This window comes from Clinocottus analis, unplaced genomic scaffold (genome assembly GCF_023055335.1).
Source record: "Clinocottus analis isolate CAN_PGR_092001 unplaced genomic scaffold, fCliAna1.0.p SCAF_12, whole genome shotgun sequence".
NCBI classification, from domain to species: Eukaryota; Metazoa; Chordata; class Actinopteri; order Perciformes; family Cottidae; genus Clinocottus; species Clinocottus analis.
In genome coordinates, this window is record NW_027175843.1 from 15,794,017 (window position 1) to 15,813,101 (window position 19,085).

At 40.3% G+C, this 19,085-nt stretch overlaps 1 protein-coding gene across 1 annotated transcript in view; it reads left to right on the top strand.

Annotated features, from left to right (window-relative positions):
* thsd7ba (thrombospondin, type I, domain containing 7Ba) overlaps positions 1 to 19,085 on the top strand; it is a 142,743-nt gene that overhangs the window by 103,388 nt on the left and 20,270 nt on the right. The window contains exons 15-18 of the mRNA XM_068572165.1: positions 3,310 to 3,576; positions 4,219 to 4,397; positions 17,002 to 17,135; positions 18,322 to 18,478. Coding sequence (XP_068428266.1) covers positions 3,310 to 3,576; positions 4,219 to 4,397; positions 17,002 to 17,135; positions 18,322 to 18,478 — 737 coding nt within the window. The remainder of the gene's footprint in view (positions 1 to 3,309; positions 3,577 to 4,218; positions 4,398 to 17,001; positions 17,136 to 18,321; positions 18,479 to 19,085) is intronic.

The window sequence follows — 19,085 nt, forward strand, 5'->3', positions numbered from 1 at the left end:
GTTTGTTTTTACATGTGTGTTAGACGTGTGTGTGTCTCTCTCTCTCCAATTCTGGAGCACTTTAACTTTGCAGTAACACAGACGTTTACTTTAATCCTCTGAGACCGGCAGGATAACATCTAAAGAGGAGACACTGACATCATATGAAACTAGACAACCTAATGAATCCTTTGGTTCAATGACATGCTCACTTGTTGGGAAGGGGTCCTTTTGCCTCTCGCTTCTCGTAATGTGAATACAAATGGGTCCAGACAAGTATCAATAGACACGCACCCATTACATTTTGGATGCAGTATCAATGTGTTATTTTTGCCGATTCTAAGAATGATATATTTGAATATATCTGCATACTGGAGTCGTTAAACACTCTTGAAATGGCATACTTTGGGGTTGACTGGCAAGCCTCTCGTGGGCTCAAATATCTATCACAAATGTTATCAACCCTAAAATTGCTGAAATAACATATAAGACATATGTGCAAATGGGAATGGCTATTTTATGCTTCCATCATAATGTTTTGAGCCCTTTTACACTTTCATAATTCATTCATTCTTTTTTGTAGTTTGGTGGGCTGCTGATAGATGTAATATATCAACAAGACTACTGACTCTACAGACGTTCTAGCGGCTCATTGAAGTACAGGTTGGAGCTGAATGCCAACAGAACTTACCCCAAAGAACAGCTGAGGACGACGATGACGTCATTAGACATGCAGGCTTCCTTCAGTTCTTCATTAAAACATCTATCCTAAACCCTCAGAAGTGTCTTGATGCTCTAAATACCATTCCAAAGACATTTCAAAACAGGCAATAGAACAGTGAAAGGGGAAACAGAATTTTATGAATTACATTTTGCATTACAAGTTGTGAAATATGATAGATATGTCAAAAGCTTCTGGCAAACTCCGGTCGTGGTGGTTGCACTCGCTTGGATTGTCACTCTTTATTATGACAGAATGCAAATCATGCGTGGGGGCCAGTGATTCCCATCAAATGCTTTATTTGGTTAGTGATGACATTTACATCTGACAGAAGAGGCTGTCTTTCTTTCTTTCTTTTTATAAACAATATGTAGCAACGCTAACATGTCGATGACTGCCGCATATTGATGGTTGCTGAGAACAGAACGAGACCCAGAGCTCGCTTATATAATACGATTCAATGATGCAGAGCAGACAATCAATCATAAGAAAGATTTTTCAGCCGTTGGACAGCTTGACAGTTTGTATCTGTTACTTGTCCTGATATTAAAAGTGACAGTTTTGGAGAGGAACACATGCCTTTCAGCTGCTCTACTATTACTTCCATGCTCATGCTCATCTATTATTGCTCATCAGATATAATGGACAGGACTAATTATTTGAAGCCTGAAGTGAAATGTATTGAGTAGTTAGGTCTAATAGTCTTAATGGAGGTCTTTGAAATTAAAAATGAATTTTCCCCCTCATTAGACAAAATAGTTGGAGCTGGTGTTTTGGGGTATTATATTTCATTTTGAAGAAAGAAATCCATGTCAGTCCACAGTGCAACGTTCCTACTATTTTCTAATATTCATAAGGCAATGTTGATGACATAATGTTTCTAGTGTTGCCACATTCACGTTTGATTTCATGGAAACAATTTGGAAAGATTATCTCTCAAAAGACGCATTAGTAGATCACATAGCACCCACGGGACATTTAGTGTTTTGCGGATTGTAAGGGTGAGTACTGCAGTAGGGTTGCCATCTATAATATATGACATTATTTCGTCAAATATAATACAAGATAAGACAGACTGAGGGAAACTGGGTACACCCAAATGAGAATTACAACACTTAAATCAAAAAATGACTCCTAAACTGAACATTACTGACTAATGACATAACTGATAACTGTGCAGCTCTGCACAGTCTGATGCTTCTTCACTGTCCTCAACCCTCAAAAGCTCTCTGTGCAGCGTTTATCGTTACTATTGAACAGCAACCACTGTGTGCTGGTGAGATGTCATGGATGAAAAGGAAAGGGAGGGAATAAATGTACATCAGAAGACCGAAGGCAAGAAAGGAAATAACTTTTCTTTCTGCGCTTCCTCCTCAGTGGGAGACGACGCAGCTGCAGCGGATTTAGACTCTTTTTGGGTCTTCATGTCTGTACTGTATGTGCCGAGCCTAAATGTGCTGCATTTGCATACAAATGACATGCTAAAGGTTAGAAATATAGAATAGTTTTTTTAAATTGAACAACACAATAATCATGTTTGTATTTTGCATTCTACTTGCACAGAATGTGTTGTTTCTTGTAGAAAAACAATTACTCAGGTCTAACCTTCAGAGTTTAGCTATAGTGACGTAGAAAAAACATTAGTGTGCACCATTCCCTTAAGGGGCTTCCAAATAAAGAGAAGAATTAAAGTTTAATATGCTTTTAAATAATTATTCCCGGGGGTCATTTAGAGTGCCTTCTAAATATGCATTACAGGCAGAAGGGCTTCCTTGCCACTGGTCATACAGTAGACCACTTTTGACTGATTAGCTATTACTTTAAGATAATTTCCCTCTAAATGAAATACAGTCAAACTATAGGGACGAGGTAATTAATCCATCCTGCATACAGTGCTGTGGATACAGTGCGTGTTATGTAACAAGTAGTTTAGAAAGAGCCGAGGACTTGTTTATATTGTGATAGAAAGCAGGTGGGAAAAAAATGGTAAACACAATTATGTTGTGTCGCTGTTATTACTGAACATGCCATATTTGCCATTCATAATACTTACTTTTTTGATAGACTTTTTTTTTCTCGCTGTTCTGTTTCACAACTTGTATTGTTTACAAAGTGACAGATTTGTCTTTGATACTATTTGAGAAAAAAAAATACCTGATGATGATAATGGGTCGGTTTATCTCGCTTATCTTCATTTCTGTATGCAGAATTAATAAAGCTCATTAAGCTCTGCTCATTTTGCAGTGGGCTGCGATCCACTGCTATTAACAAAGTGAATGATGGATGCTGCTGTCTATGACCGCTGACAGTGACCTCACAATGATGATCCAAATAAACAATGTATGCTGAGTTTATAGTTTACTGCAGGCTAGTCTGCTGACCTGCTGCCATTGGAGTATTGTGAATGCATTATGAAAGATCAAAGATAAATGAACAAATATGTTTTAATCAAATTTTTAGATAAGAATTTCTCCTATTTTTGGCACTCAATATATATATATTTTTAAATTGAAACAATGAACCTGGCCCATTAATGCCACATCCATTCAGTGTTCATCAGACTTCCAGGGCACTGCCGTTCTCCATGGTTTTGTTCATCTTCTCCTCAGGTCGCAGTAAAAAGAAGGAGCATTGCCTGAATAAGGAGCTGTACCCACTGAAGGAGACTGAGCTGTGTCCCTGTGATGAGTTCTTGTCGCAGCCCTATGGGAACTGGTCTGCATGCATCCTCCATGACCATTCAGCTCCGGGGTCGCTGCATGGCTGGATGAGCCACCGAGAGGTGAAGGAGTGTGGCCAAGGTTTGCGCTACCGAGCAGTGGCCTGCATTGACCAGCAGGGACACCTGGTCAACCCCGCACCCTGCACAGACTCAGGTAGGACTCACAATAACATATAGCAGCTACTGAGGACATTATTAGATGAGCAGGATTTACAAACCTACAAACACGTAGTATGATAACTCTTAATTTAGTTTCACATTATTCAGTCTGAGATTGTGTTCACATTAGCCGGGAGGATGGGGTTATTTTATTTAATTTAGCTCCAATCAGTGGTGCAAAACATCCCCGTTTTTAATCCCCCCAACCTACCAGGATAAATAAAAGCTCATATTTTGTACTTGTCAGTATGTAGGCTTGACATTAATATTCAGAACATTCAGAAATTGTTAAATACAGTTGTTAAAAGTTAATTATGTTAAGCAATGCCAACATGCAATGGTGTTTATTTGAAATTATTAGTTTATTTGACTTTTTACTATGGTTATGCACAGTTAAGAGACAGCAAACAAAAACAGACATATACAGACTCTTGAGCAGTTTACGATGCCAAGTTAGCACACAAGGAGACACTCATTAGTCAGATAATTACCTCTTGGTGTCAGAGTGAGCAAGTCCCAGGGCTGGCGGAGTGTAAGCCAGTGGCTTGTCTGTTTGACATTATTATTGCCATCCTTGCTGCAGCTGCTGAGCAAGTCTGAATGAGGCCTCTCCCTCCCGTCTGCTGTTCAATTTCAGGCTACATGGTGGAGGTGTGCCATGTCCCTTGCCCCCTAGACTGTAAGCTCAGTGACTGGTCAGCCTGGTCAGCCTGCAGTGCGTCCTGTGGCAGTGGGTTGAAGATCCGGTCCAAGTGGCTCAGGGAAAAATCTTTCAATGGAGGACGGCCATGCCCCAAGCTGGATTTGAAAAACCAGGTAAGGCGTGCCCCAGTGCTTGTGTATCCGTAGCGTCCTGTACAGTACAATAGACACTTTGTGGAAGGTGACTCTCAGTGTGACAGCATGCTGACGCCTACGTTAGCAGTCTGTCTTGGAAGTGGAAAGTCTAATGAAGCATTTGGAGCAATTGTTTGAATGTATTGTTGTTCAATACTTGCTCATGTACAGTTCATTAACATTAGAATATTGTGTTATAGTTTCCATATGGAGACACATAATCAAATACAGTTCACCTCATCATCCATCTACATTGTTCTCAAGTCACTTCCTCCTAGAATTGATTGTTTCCAAGGGCACATAGAATGCAGATGAGGGCGATCTGCACCCCGAATCCACTCATTTTCACCACTATAGTACATGTATTAGGGAGAAGTCATGTTGGCCTCGGTGTATTGATAACCTTGAACTATTTAAGAAGGTAGTGCTTTGCTCATTCTTTGAGCAGTCTTAGATATGCAATTTGTCTACCTTCCTTGCAATGAATAAATGTCCTGATTGATGATTTTACCACCAGGTGTCGAGTACATGTTTCTAATAGGAGTCTACGCAAAATCTAATAGTTTCAGCCGGTCACCATGTTTTACACAGACTTACTGGGATCATTAATATGGTGCCAGCTGTAGTTTTGCATTTAAATGTTTTTGACATTTTCGGTGTCTTTTTGAAAAAAATACTGTCCTCAAGCCCTGTTGGTCCAATGCTGTCGCGTGAATACAAAGTTAAGCCGCCGTGTTCTGCTCACATTTCAATGATACGGTTTATCACCCATCTGCCAGTGGGACTCCTGGGTGACCTGTTCATTTTCTGGTGTCTTCAGTCAAACCGAATCAATTGCCGTACAAGACATGCCCTTTCCCTGACATAAAAACAGGGTGGTGTCAAGGAACAGAAAGATAGGGGGGCAGAGAGGGAGAATTGGACAGATGGGAGCTTTTGATATTCCATAGTCGGGTTCTGTTCGTACTTAGCTTTGAATGTTTTGCGACGGCACACCTCTCATGGGGTCACGGTTTTAAAGAGGGGAAGTGTTTCATGAATGCTGCCTGTATGCTTGAATGGGCTTGAAAGGACACTTAAGTGTGTAGAGGTCAGTATGGAAATGAGGCACGGCTGTGCACAAAATATTCCACTGTGTTGTAGTGGACGTTTGTGTACAGATGGTTAAGTGCCCACTAACAAGGTCTTATATGGCCCCTGTAGTAATGCCCTGCAACAACCCTCGCCATTGAAATTGGAGCTATCTGTTCTCAAAGCTCTTGTGGATTTATCCTGAGTGTGGACAAGGCCTCATTGTTAACATTATCAAATTGGCCATTTAAAGTGAAGTACATCTTTCTGAGTGGGTGGAACAATACAGTATGACCTCTACTCTAGTTCTACAGGCATTGCTGTTGTGTTTAACAAATAAAGTCCAAGATGGTCAACAGCGACATTTTGATAGGGTCTTAAAAAAACCCTGCTTTCCCCTTAAGCCATTCCACTTCACTACTCAGACTACATGCATTTGGTCTGTGATACTTAATCTCTCGTAGGATGCAGTGTTTAAAGAATATTCACATTCCTAATGGACCACTTCCTCTCTCGCAAAAACTTGCTCTCTCATCGCCCCCACTGTGAACTATTCTCTAACCAAAGTGTGGCCTCGCTCCCACCAGCAGATGTTTCCCCTCAAGCCTCGGCCAGAGGTGACCGGCTTGACAGGGATGAAATTTACAGTGCACCACTACTCATCCTCTCATCACATGGTTGAGTGAGCAAGTAAGATAGGGAGAGAGATAGAGAGGCAGACGCAGAGAAAGAGAAAGTGCCACCATGAAAATAACGAGCAGAGAAGATGTCGAAAAGCTGTGTAGGAGTTGGGCTGTAAAGTAAACTTAAAACATGCCGTTAATGAGTTAAGATTGTCTGCATTGGTAAAAGACGATCAACAACAAGTGTTATCCAGATGAATAATTCATGTATCACCTCACTAAGAACCTGTCATTGTGGATTTCTCGGGCTCCCTCACCCAGTGTAAAAGTGGAAAAGAATAATTAAAGAACTGTTTTTCGATGGCGCGTTTTCAATAAACCCCAGATCCTTTTCAGTGCAGCAGTTGTTGTTTTGCAGATTTGCAACTGTAATCAGCACAGCAGGCCTGTCAAGTTGTATTCCCGCAAATGCTGAAGCGGTGTGCGAGGGAATGTAATAAGGACTGTCCTGTTCTTTATTACATTAGGTGATGTTTACACTCCACAAGCCATAACAAGACTTGTAACATTTAAAGTAAAACAGGCTTAAAATGTGTTAAAAAAAACAGCGTAATCTGTCTTTCTCTAAAAATAAATAATGTGAGCTCAGCAGACCAGAAAAACAGCTGCATGTTCTGAAAGTAAAAGTAAGGAAGAAGGTTGAACTCTTGTCTTCTTTTAGGACAGTTTGAGAAAACTGTAACTGTTACGTCTGTTGTGAAATATACTTTTAAGACCTCTATTTTAATATAGTCACACTCGGGCATGCTGCAACTTATGTCTTATCTCTATTGCCCACACCCTTCTGAGAATAAATTATTCATTTTCTCAGTGGCATGTTCATAATATTTCACTCCGTTCACTAAGTTCTAATTGATTATAAGTGAGCGAGGGTGTGCAGCATGTTTCTTCATTGTAAATGCATGTGTCTGTCCGTAAAACTTTCGGTGTGGAAAAAAAACTTTGTCCATACTCTGAGCATCAACTTCATATACAAATAACAGCAAATATCCAAATGCTGATGAAGTAATGGATCTTCACAGATTGATTTTACAGCACAGCTATTTGTAGCACCAATACAGGATGCTGTGTGAGAGCGCGAGAGCTCACAGATTTCAAGGTGTAGCTCGGGAAATCAAATCTATATTTACAGGAGACATTGAAAGAAGTGTTTGCCACCAAATGTGTTGAGTTATGAAGTGATATATGCAATATTTCCATATAGTGTAAGAGAACTGTCTTGACTGTCGGACACTGTGCCCGTCAGATTGTTATTTTCATTCTATTAGCTCCTGGCCTCCACTCTATCCACACTGGCCCTGTCCTTTTCAGAAACATCCTGCCTGTCCAACTCCCAGTCTCCTCTACCGTGTGTGTGTGTGTGTGTGTGTGTGCGTGTGTGTGTGCGTGCGTGTGTGACAGAGTGCTCTATAAGGTTACAAGACAGATGCTGTTGTTTGTGTGTGGGTGATGAGCTGGCATGGGACACAGAAGAAATGTGTCTCACCATTCTCTACGTGTACTATGTAACTAAAGCAGCAGGAGAACACTCATTTATTTATTAAATATATGTTAGATTATATCACCCATTTTGTGGACTTTTGACATTAATTCTCCAATAACAGTTTTTATATATTTCTATTCTTAGGATACCACTTCCTGCTGTCACAGTATGCTCCCTCATTCTATAGGACAACATACTCCTATAGAATACAATACAATCAATATGTTTTTCATGTGTGCTTTCATCTGCTTGTTGCAACTGGAAGTTGGTTGAATGAGATGCTCTGTCCTGATGCTCTGCGTCCCACTGATGGCCTTCGCGTTGTGAATACTGTGTAAATAAAGAATGTTTCTTTATTTGGTTCAAGTAATGTGTAAATAAACATTCAGGCCTGCATCCTCAAGTTAAGTGTCACGGTTGAACTTCAGGTGTTTAGGTAAGGGATGCAGCACATTTTGTAATATTGAAATAAGAACATAACAAAAAAAAACAAACACTGATTACTTCATAAAAAGCCTTTAAGCTTCCGGCAGACAATTCAAGTGAAGCTAACCGAGTGTCACTGCCATCAATATATGCAATTCCCCTTTAGGAAGTCGGTTGAAGCTGTCTTGCTCTCCTAATCCTTTTTTTCTCCACCTAGCTGCTGATGCTCTAAATAGATTTTAATCAGCAAGCCTGCATGCCAACAGCCTGATCATGCCACTTCTGACCAGATTTATGACGGACATGATCATGTGTGTGCGCTCCACAGTCACTGCTGCTGTCGGCAGTCTGACACTCCCCACAGTGACCGATTGGATATTAGTGGTAGCCCACACACTCACACTTCAAGACAGAAGTCAATGTGTTTCTACCTGTGCTGTTGTATATGGGGTTAGTTCAGGCTTATGATTGGCTAATGCACGCAGAGCAATTCACAAATATATTTGATTTACAAATGCACACAGAGGGATATATATATATATATACAAATATCTTTCTGCATTTGTATATTTGATGCTCAGAGTAAGGGTTAACCCTAACCCTAAGTATCAAAGAAGCATGGCAGCGGAGTCTCAAAGAGCCATGAAGCTATTCACAAACAAATGCAGTGCAATCCACAAATAAATAGAAAAATCCACGCCGAAATACATACAAATGCAGAAATATATTTGATTTTCTTTTAGAGTTATATAAATCATTGGAATGTATTTGTAAATCCCTCTGTGTGCATTTGTAAATCGAATATATTTGGGAATTGTTCTGTGCGCATTTGCCAATTATAAGCCTGAACTAACCCCATAGTTAGAGACTTGTAATCATTGCAAGTCTCGCAAATTGTTTTATTCCCCGTATGTATCAACAGTGTTCACGTTGATGTACAAAGCTCGCTGCTTTAATTCACCAAATTAAGAAATTTGGTGCACACGTATCAACATTAGACGTCTTGGCTGAGTTCAGCTGGAGGTTTGTGTTCTTGGCAAATGTCAGTAAGCTATAAGACTGCTGATGCTGCTGGCTGTTTATCTCAGAACACTTTGAGCTTTGCTGCGGTGCCTGTTTAAGAAGAACAGGCGAGAAAACAGATACAGCTCATTATAGGCATTCATTTGTTGAGGGCTTTTTATTGCTTACCCACAGATCTGCTTGTGGGCGATGTCATGGTGCATGCTTGTATAGCTGCCAAGCTCTTATGGTGCTGCTATCTATCAACGCCGAAGAGTTTGGTTATTTTATCTTAGGAAATACATTGAAATGATTCATGCTTTTGGTCAAACATTATCTTGGCAAGCTTCCTCTTTGTCTCACTTAATAAACAGAGATTCCTAGAGGGTGATGTTTGTAAATTGGCTTTACATATTTTAAACTCATTAAATCGGCTTTATGGGAAACACAAACATTTATTTTATCCTCACACTGCTGTATGTTGTTCATATATGATAAATTAGACCCAAACAGCTGAACTCTTGTCAAACTTGGATTAGCTGCTGGACTACGATCACTCCCAATGAATTCATGGCCATCTGCTGTTTATAAATGCTGCTTTTCAAAGAGGAGACGATGTATGCTCAAAGCCACGACTCTTGAACTTGATATCAGAAGGTTCAGACATTTTCCACTGCAAAGCTGATGTGTTTTAGCATTATGATGCTTATCAGATGGGATCCACGCACTTCAGTTCACTAGATCGTACATATCCCTCGGTGGTACACTGTGAGGGAAAGGCCAGGCGGTGCTCCGTTCCCAGTCAGAGCTCATAACAAGTCTGTAAACACTCCTTTCTCAGACCACTGCATAGTGAGCTCACCTATGGATGTTCCAGCAATGTGTCACTCTGTCTCCTTTCGTTATCTGGAAAGTTAGATCTGCAAAAGCATTCAAACAACTCAGTTTTGTCTACTGTGTCCGCATGCACAAGAATACAACATAACCCTGAGGTGAAGGTTGGAAGGGTAACCTATAGGATGACTACACCGGTTAAAATACAGAAGAGCTCAGGCCTCACCGTTGGAGAATTTAGGGTTCTGTGTCCTGCTCAAGTGCATCATGTCATGACTCGAATAGTCTTGTCTTGTGAGACTTTACAAACCAATGAGTGAGTTTGGCTCTGTCCTGCAGTGCTCTTTGGTTTCCCTCAAGTCTGTAGATTTGAAAGAGTAATGATCCAACTATGTATGCAAAGAAGTGTTTGTGCTTTTGGCAGCTCCGGTGCCAGGATGCTCCACATACAGTATGAGACCCCTCCTCCCTGTTGTTTTGAGGCTCTACAATCAGTGGACCACAATCACATCTGAACCATAACATCCAGGTGTTTTTAACTGTTTGCTCTCTCCATACATCTGGATATTGGTCTCTGCCTTACCAACGTTATCATTATCTACTGTTAGTGCGCTCAGGACAGCTGCTGTTAAAAATATGCTGCTTTGCTTATTACCGTATTCAAGAGCAATTTTGAGTTTTTTTTACTAAACAAGTGCAACTCTGTTCATTAACTTGTCCCTTTCATATTTGATATATTTTATAGTTTCTGTTGCTCTCTTTAATACTGTTTTCCTCTCTGTGTAATGTACTGTGTTCACAAATTGTACCGTAGCTGCTGATTTATTTCCTTAGTGTAGCTAATTTTAGCATGGCGTGGCCTTTAATTGACCTGATCTTCTGTTCTCTTTACCACTGAGGAGAATTTATCCAGGCTTTGCTGTTAATTCATGAATAATGAATTACTTGTATTAACTGGTTTGGTCAATAACATATTAATCAGAGAAGTGTGGGTGAAATTGAAGAAACGAGAGCATGAGGCAACATCAGAAGTCAGCATTATTCAACGACTAAAAGTAACATTTAACAAAATTAGGTTTTGTTTTATTTTGATGATTTTGTTCAGCATGATGGTGTTTTTTTCACTGAAGATAAGTGATTTCCCAAAGAAATTGGGTGCCATCATCTAGGAACCATCACCATGTATAGCAGATTTCATAACAATCAAATCTTTAATCCATTTACATGCTGTTCATCTGTCCGTACCCAAGAACTGCTAATAGAGAGTTTAAAAAATGGATAAATCCCAAATATTACAAATAAATAAAAGAGAATATGTGTTCTTGTTTTTCACCCGAGTGCACACGGATGTCAAACTCATCTCTCTCCATCATCGGGATGAAATACTTTTGGTGCCAACTGCTGATGAAGCTACCTAAGGCCAATGAGGTGTAATTAACGTGAAGCAGTGCTTGGGCATGTGTTGTTCTCTCCCTGTAGGCCCGGGGCAAAACACGAGGTGTCTCCTTGCATTACAAACCATGCATATTGTTAAGGCAGCCCGAAGCGCTGCCACCCAAAAAGGCTACATTTTAGAGCCTCTCTATCTTCTTTAAAGCCGCTAGCTACCCAGATGCTCCACAGCATTTAATTCAGATACAAAGGTTAATCACAGCTTCTATCTGCTAATAAACTAGTTAGTGGTTGGGCGAATATTAAATACATGCTCATCATTTGATGAATGTGAATATTTTTTTTTACTATGAACTTTGTAATAAAAAATAATATAACTACAACCACAGCAGTCTAGGTTTTACTCGCATACATTAATAATCAACACAATACACTGGATTTTACCATATAGTATAGTACCATATGTTTTTGACGCCATAAAATCCTGAATTGCATATCTCTTTATGTTTTATTCCGGTACTAAAGGTTTGTTTAAAACCTGTGTATTGTCCTAATAAATCCAAATAAAACAAGTACAGTAGAAAACAGATATCAGGAAGAAACATAAGAGAAAAGGGCCCAGATGGGGATGCAGGTGTTGTTGTGAACTGTGTTGTGAATGTACCAGTGTTTTCGGTGTAAACATTGCTCATATTTGAACTGAGAGGAGAAGGGTTAGGGGAACTCATTCCCAAATGTTTGACCGGAGCTATTATTAAAGGTGGATGTAGGGTTAAGTGCTATTGCATTACTGTCATGCTAAGCTGTGTCTTGGTAATGGAGAACAAAGTAAATGACAAATGGAAATTATTTTAGAGCTAGAAAAAGAGCTTGATGGCCACATTTTTTTGCGGAATTATGGAAAGTCACGGCATTGCCCTGCGGTGTGCCAAGAAGGATAGCAGACATAAATCTTATAAAGCCTTGTAATATTTATTGATGTCCTCTGGGGTAGGATACCTAATTGGAAGAGAGTAGAAGAGATAAAGAGATAGAGAGAGCATGATATATAAACCACCTCAGTGGTCAAAGAGCCAAAATAATTTAGGAGCAGTTACAGTTGTGTATCTGGAGTCCACGTGCGCATGCTCGTGTGATCAACTATTTATAACATGGAACCACTAGAAATCTGTACTTTGTAGAGTCTGTCTACAACAACCACTGCTATATTGGTTGATGGATTAAATAAAAACCATAGTAATTGGCCCCTGTCTGTACTACAAGAGTTGCAAGTTGCACTTTTCACTCCAATGTCTAACGAGACAGATACACTCTGGTTTTAATCTATGCAGCTGCCCGCACCGGCTCAGTGATGCTAAACTGCAGTCCTCTTGTGCCACACTTCATGTTGAATGTTTTACACCTTCTCTGAACAGGAATTGTCTATCCTGCTGTGTGCTTAGTCTCTTCATTTCTGTTAGCTGTATTAGGCCTCTTAGCTGCTAGGTCTGCTAGCCAAACACCCTGCAGGACTCTGGGGTCCACCACCTGCAGAGACAGCTAACTATAGAGCTCCTCCTGCTGAGATGACACCATTTGTAATGTGCTAAGCGATGGTTCAATTACACTCACACACACACACACACGTGCGCGCGCCCACACACACACACAGACAGACAGACAGGCCTCTAACGGCTAGTTAAACGTGTCATGTCCTGTGCACAGCTTGTACCAAAATACTATGACGTCATCAAAGGTGGAGAATGTATCCACCATTTAAAGCCATGGTATGTGCAGTATGTTGGTTATTTGAAAGGCCTACACACATTTTTCTGTAGAATTTTGTCGGCCTTGTGATTGCATTGCACATGTTCAACTTTTTTTTATGTGAGGTTATTTGAGAGGTCATCATCACATGTGAACAGATTCCAATGTTTTTCTCAGATGAGCCATTGTTCTCTAACTCATCCATGGGCCGGCTGACACTAATAGTGCAGTCTCTTTGAAGCTGTGGTGACACTATGACAATAAGAGACATTTAGTAGTGCTGCCAATACTGTGGTAGGAAATCATAACGACTTAGTGTCTGCTCACTCTGTGAACTGTAGACTTCCAGATGCTGGAATGGTTGTTTGTCATTACTTGTGTAAATGGTTGGTAAATAGTTAGCACAGATGGGTATGTATGTTAAATTCATCTACGTACAGGGAGACCTGCATGTTTTGTTCTTTATTACTAGCTGCATCACTACAAGCAACCACGACACATTTGACTGATAATACATGTTAAATACCACACACCATTAAAGGCTACATGTTCTGTTTGAGAAACCAACCGAATGATAATGATGGTCGGAGATTGTATTTCACAATTAGCACAGTCAGGTGATTAAGTTAATGTATTCTGTGGGACCCCCCGGTCAGTGTCTTATCCCACTTACGATCGCTAAGCTGGCGTGATGAAGTTTGCCACGACTGTTCGAGCAGCTGAGAACTACACCGGTTTTTCCCCAAATTCTGAATATCGTTGTTAAAAGTAACGTTACTTAGTAAGTAAAGGTCATAGTAGAAACGTGTACACAATTAAATGCAATGGCAGCTTGCATTAAAACAAGCACTCGTAAGCAGACACAACCGCAGCAATGGAGACTTGTGCATTTCTGGTATGTAGAAGAGTTTCTTTAAGGCTTTCCATCCAATTTTCTTTGTGTTATCAATAATAATGTGCCATTCCTGCAGGAGGGCTTGTTGGCGCTTTGCGTGTCCTGTTTTATAAGTGAATGTATTCACATGCATCATCATCATGTTTGGCACCTCCAGTGTGTATATATGTGTGTCTATGTGCATGGGGTTTTCATCACATTTTTGGAAGTAAGTCATAGCCATTATCTCATACAATAATTGAGAGAGTTTAATATTAAAGCAATTCCAACTGTATATGCCATGAAGTTGGACATTTCAACGCACACATGTTCTATAAACCTGGGTTTTTTAATCCACCAGAAATAAAGATAAGATTAACCTTGTCATGGGTTTGTTCCATTTAGATCGTTGAGTGGTCAAGGAATGAATGAAGGTGGATGAAGTGACTTTTGGCATCCAAAGGACTGGGTGCATGCTCTTGCTATGACCGTTAGTCACTGCATGCCTCCAGTATCTGGCACAATCGGAAATGTCCGTACTCTCTTGGATCATGGGATTTTATTTCAATGTCCGTTTAACTCTGAAAAAAGTCAATCAGGACAGCCTGAGTAGTTTCTTGTCAGCAACATAAGTTACTTTTTGGAAACCTTGTTTAGATACAGAACACACAGCCTCTCTGAGCATATGCTCATTCGCGCCGACTTCCCTCTCACCATCTCCAGACAAATTAGTTCATCAGAGTTGCCTTCAGCTGGCCATTGCACAGCTGTTGCAACCAACTGCAGCATTTTAAAACTATGAATCATACATCTTGTCCAAATATACAGGGCCACTAGATTCACTGCAGATGATGAAGTATTTAATCATCCTTTACCCTCATTAATGAAGCACAGAGCAGTATGCAGTATTTTTTTAAAAATCCAATTTAAGCGAAACTATACATCTGTCACAGCAGGCAAAATCTAAACTAATGATCATATCACTGTTCTTCTCTCCCCTGCCCAACTTCTGGCTTGTCATGCACTGCTAATATGGACATCCACGCAGGCTCAGGTCAGTGCCGTTCATTCTGTACACATACTCTGCCCAAGCTAATGAAGACGAAATGCATGCCAGATCTGTCCGAGTCACATCTACTCCTGTGACCCTTTTGGTCGAGAGAAAGGACAGTAGCTTGATTGGAGAAAGTTTTACATGGATGGAAATCAGTTATGTAGTGCATTTGGATAATATCCCGCTCTGCTTTTTCACTGTAGGAACTCAGATTGACATTTTCTAAAGAAGAACTTTGTTCAATTACATGTCGGTATGTCGATAAGGCTTTTGAGAGTATGCTCAAATAAACTGGACTCATCCAAAAAGATGTATTTGATTTAAGAAGTGTTTGAAAAAAAACTAAATAGCAGAAAATAGAAATTGCCCGCATATCGTTTCACCGACGAGAGAATCCGGTCTGAAGTTACATTCGGTTTGAAAAGACAAAAAGGTCAAATAACCAAAAGCATCAGCCAATAATTGACTCAGCTGATTCTAACTGGTCGTCTATTCTGCTTTCCAATGCAATGAAATCTCGTCGTAAATGTGTGTGCATAGATGTACTTGGGAGAAAATCTTCTGCTCCGTCTGTTTATTCTCATGCACCAGATTTAACCTGCCAACACATGATTAAATATCTATCTGACATCGTATGTGTTGTGGCATACTAACCTATTTGGTTTGTGCTAAAGTCACATGATTTATCGATGAACAAATGGTGTCGGTGCACAATAAATAGTGCATATATCGTGGAATATGACTGGAAAGTCTTTTTTCTGTCTATGAAAATTAGCGGTTAAGCTGAAATTGTGTTTCCACAGTAGTAAAGGAGAAAGTGGGAGCAGAGCATTTGCCAGTTTACCCAACAGGGGCATCTGCAGGGACAGATGGGAGATGATGAGGGTGTGTAATAGGCATCTGTGTGGCCCGTAGGGGAGGGAATACTCAACACTCACTACCTTTCTATAGTCTGAACACACACACACCTACACACTCATACACTTACAGACACCCATTACGGCTTGTCTTTGCTTTTTCCACAAATTGTCCTCCAGAGTACACCTTTTACTGTGACAGACTGTTACATAGATTGAGAGTAAACATGTGTTTACAGGAACATCGCGCTCACTGGTCCCTTGGTTTTACAGACATGCCAGAGTCACTAGATGAGTGGGGAGAAGTGAAAATGCTCAACATCCAACCAGTTTCATCCTCAGCTGAGGGGCCTATTACCATGGTCATTGTCGTTTTAAACACCGCATGCATTCTGTCCTCTCCATATCATGCAGAGAGTTTATTTGTGTATGAACAATTATAATAATACCACATTCTTGTCCTTTTCTGCAGTGTTATCGTGCCAGCAGTTAGTTCAGAACCCATCTGCAGTAAAAGAGGCACTTTCTTTAGCTCAGGGGTGAAACATTCATTTTAATGTCTGACTCTCACTGTCTATTCTTACGCTCATGTGATAAATACAAGCGAGACCATCTTGATATGAACTCTAGCATCATTGGCAACACATGAATGATTCTTGTCTTAACTGGGAGTAGTATACACTTCAAAATGTCCCAGGGAAGCGATATACATATCCATAACTCTTTTAAGTGCTTTATTTTGAATATGAATGCATTAAAAAACATACAAGCCGATGTTGTATTTTGAAACTGATTGCAGACATGGATAGCTTCTAGATTAAGAGACAAAATGATACATTGAGTGTTTTTTTGTTGTTGTTGTTAGATTTACCAAATGAAATCCCATAAGGAATTGTGGTTTTAACCTGGAGCTACCTCTTTAGTGTACTATGAAAAGTGAAAGTGATCCCGGTATCTTCTACCTTCCCTGCAAGTGTAGGCTATGCACCAACTCTATAAATGCACATACTTGCTTTTGTATGCGTCTGTGAGGGCCGATTTGTATGCATGTCCTTTTTCTGCTTTCTTTCTATAATCCCTTGTGTGTATCCCTTTCTCTCTGTGTGTGTGTGTGTCTGTCTGTCTGTTCATGTGTTTGTGTTTGCATATACACACGTGCAGGTATATGAGGCCGCGCCGTGCTACAGTGAATGCGGCCAATACGAGTGGAGGATCGAGCCCTGGTCCATTTGTACCATCAACGCTGTGGACGACCTGCCAGCCTGCGGGGAGGGAGTCCAAAGCCGCAAGATCAGGTGAGTGAGCGGGTTCGGCTTGGCACGCGGCCGGCCTGGCACCACAACACAAGTTAACTGGCAGTGTTCCTCTCGCTGGCACTCGCACTGGTCCTGACACTTGCAATGCCAGGGGAAAACAAACAGTCAAAACAAACTACTGCTTCCTGATGAGTTGTTCGATTTTGAACTGGCTTTTTGTGCAACTACAAATAGCCACAGAGAAGAGCAGTGAAGCAGTGCCCTTTTCCTGCAGGCAACATGTTCAGGTGTTGGAATTGGTATTGGAATATGCACCATAGTTTATAAGAAAGGCCAAACTGGGCATCGGTATTATTGTGTCAAAAGCAACTTAAATTGTCCCACATTTAAGCCACTAAGTGTGACAGCCACATTTCTAAAACTGGTAACAATGCTGAAAAAGAGCAGAAATCAAATTAAAAAAATCATCAACTCAAGTTTATATTCTGTTTCAGGACATTTGCGTACAGTTTTAGTCACTTATCGCACCTGCCAGCTCCTGGATGTGTTAACGGCTTTGAACAGTACACTGTCAAAGTCCGATGAGAAAATGTTTGAAGTATTTATATTAATCTAAATATATATTATGTATATATGATTTGTGATGACTTTACCACTACTCACCAAAAAAGATCATTAATAACTCCTCACAGTTCAACACGGTTAACCGAGAACGGCCTTCACACTAGACCGGAAAGCGAGAGAAAGATGCCAACATTGACTGTTTCCAAGAAATTTAACAAAAACTTAGGTTTCCAACGTCAAGATCACAAGCGTGGTAAATCCAACCATTCAGCCTGACATCACTGTACTGTTGCAAGATAATAATAATAACTTTTTACCATTGCCATTGAAGTGTAAACATAGGCATTCACATAAACACAATGTGTTGCTCGCCAACAAACATTCATTTGAAATCATTAGAACAATCAATGTTATCATGTGTGTCGTTTAAACAGTAAATAGACTTGTTAAACCCATGTTCCAGTTGTACACATCTAAATGTTTGGAGAAACCAATCACATGGGACAAACTGTAGACGAGTAGCACAATCTCACCTGAGAGCAAAAGGAGGGAAATCTATTTTAAGTCGGGAGACTTCGCAATGTATTGCAAAACTCAAAAAAGGACCTAGTTAGGAGTGCCCCAGAGACTAGTTATACCTCTGTGTCTGCTGCTTCGCTAGGTGCGTAAAGCAGGGAACAACGAGTGGGGAGAACGGCACGTTGGAGGACAGTCTGTGTGATCAGGAGGAAATGCCACCGAGAGCCCAAGTCTGCTCCCTGGCCTGCCCAGAGGACTGCGTCGTGGCCTCCTGGGGAGCTTGGAGCAACTGCCCTCTGGTAAGCGGTAATAATTTGTTGAAGGTTTTCTTGGTTGGTTGACAGGTTGTGTGCCAAGGGGAGTCATTTATTTTCATTGAAAACATGCCCATAATCATCAGCATATAGGCAAACATGTGTGTAAAATGGCCAGATAGACCATTACCAATGAGCAAAATTGAACAGAAGCTTTTTGAATAACAAATTTGAGAACACATGTTGACATGCGTGTGTATTTACACTGTGACAGCTGTCTGGTTTTAGACAGGCTCGTGATATTGCATACTATTAAATAAACATATGATATACAGATTAACAGTGTATGGTAAGATAACAGTTGATTGACATTTTTTGTCAATATTTTTTCACAAAGTGACATGTTAAAAAATCAATTATTACCTCAGTTCATTGATGGAAAACATATTAGTTGTAACAAATAGTTTGATTGAAAAACATGCCAAAATACACTGTCTTTCCTCTTTCAAATCATGTTTCGACCTGACGTCCTACAATCCAATATTTAGAAAATGTATATATCTGTCAATAATAATCAACAGCAGCATTACTATTAACATACGAGAAAACACCATTAAATGCATGGTGTTTCATGAGACTCCCATCTTAAACA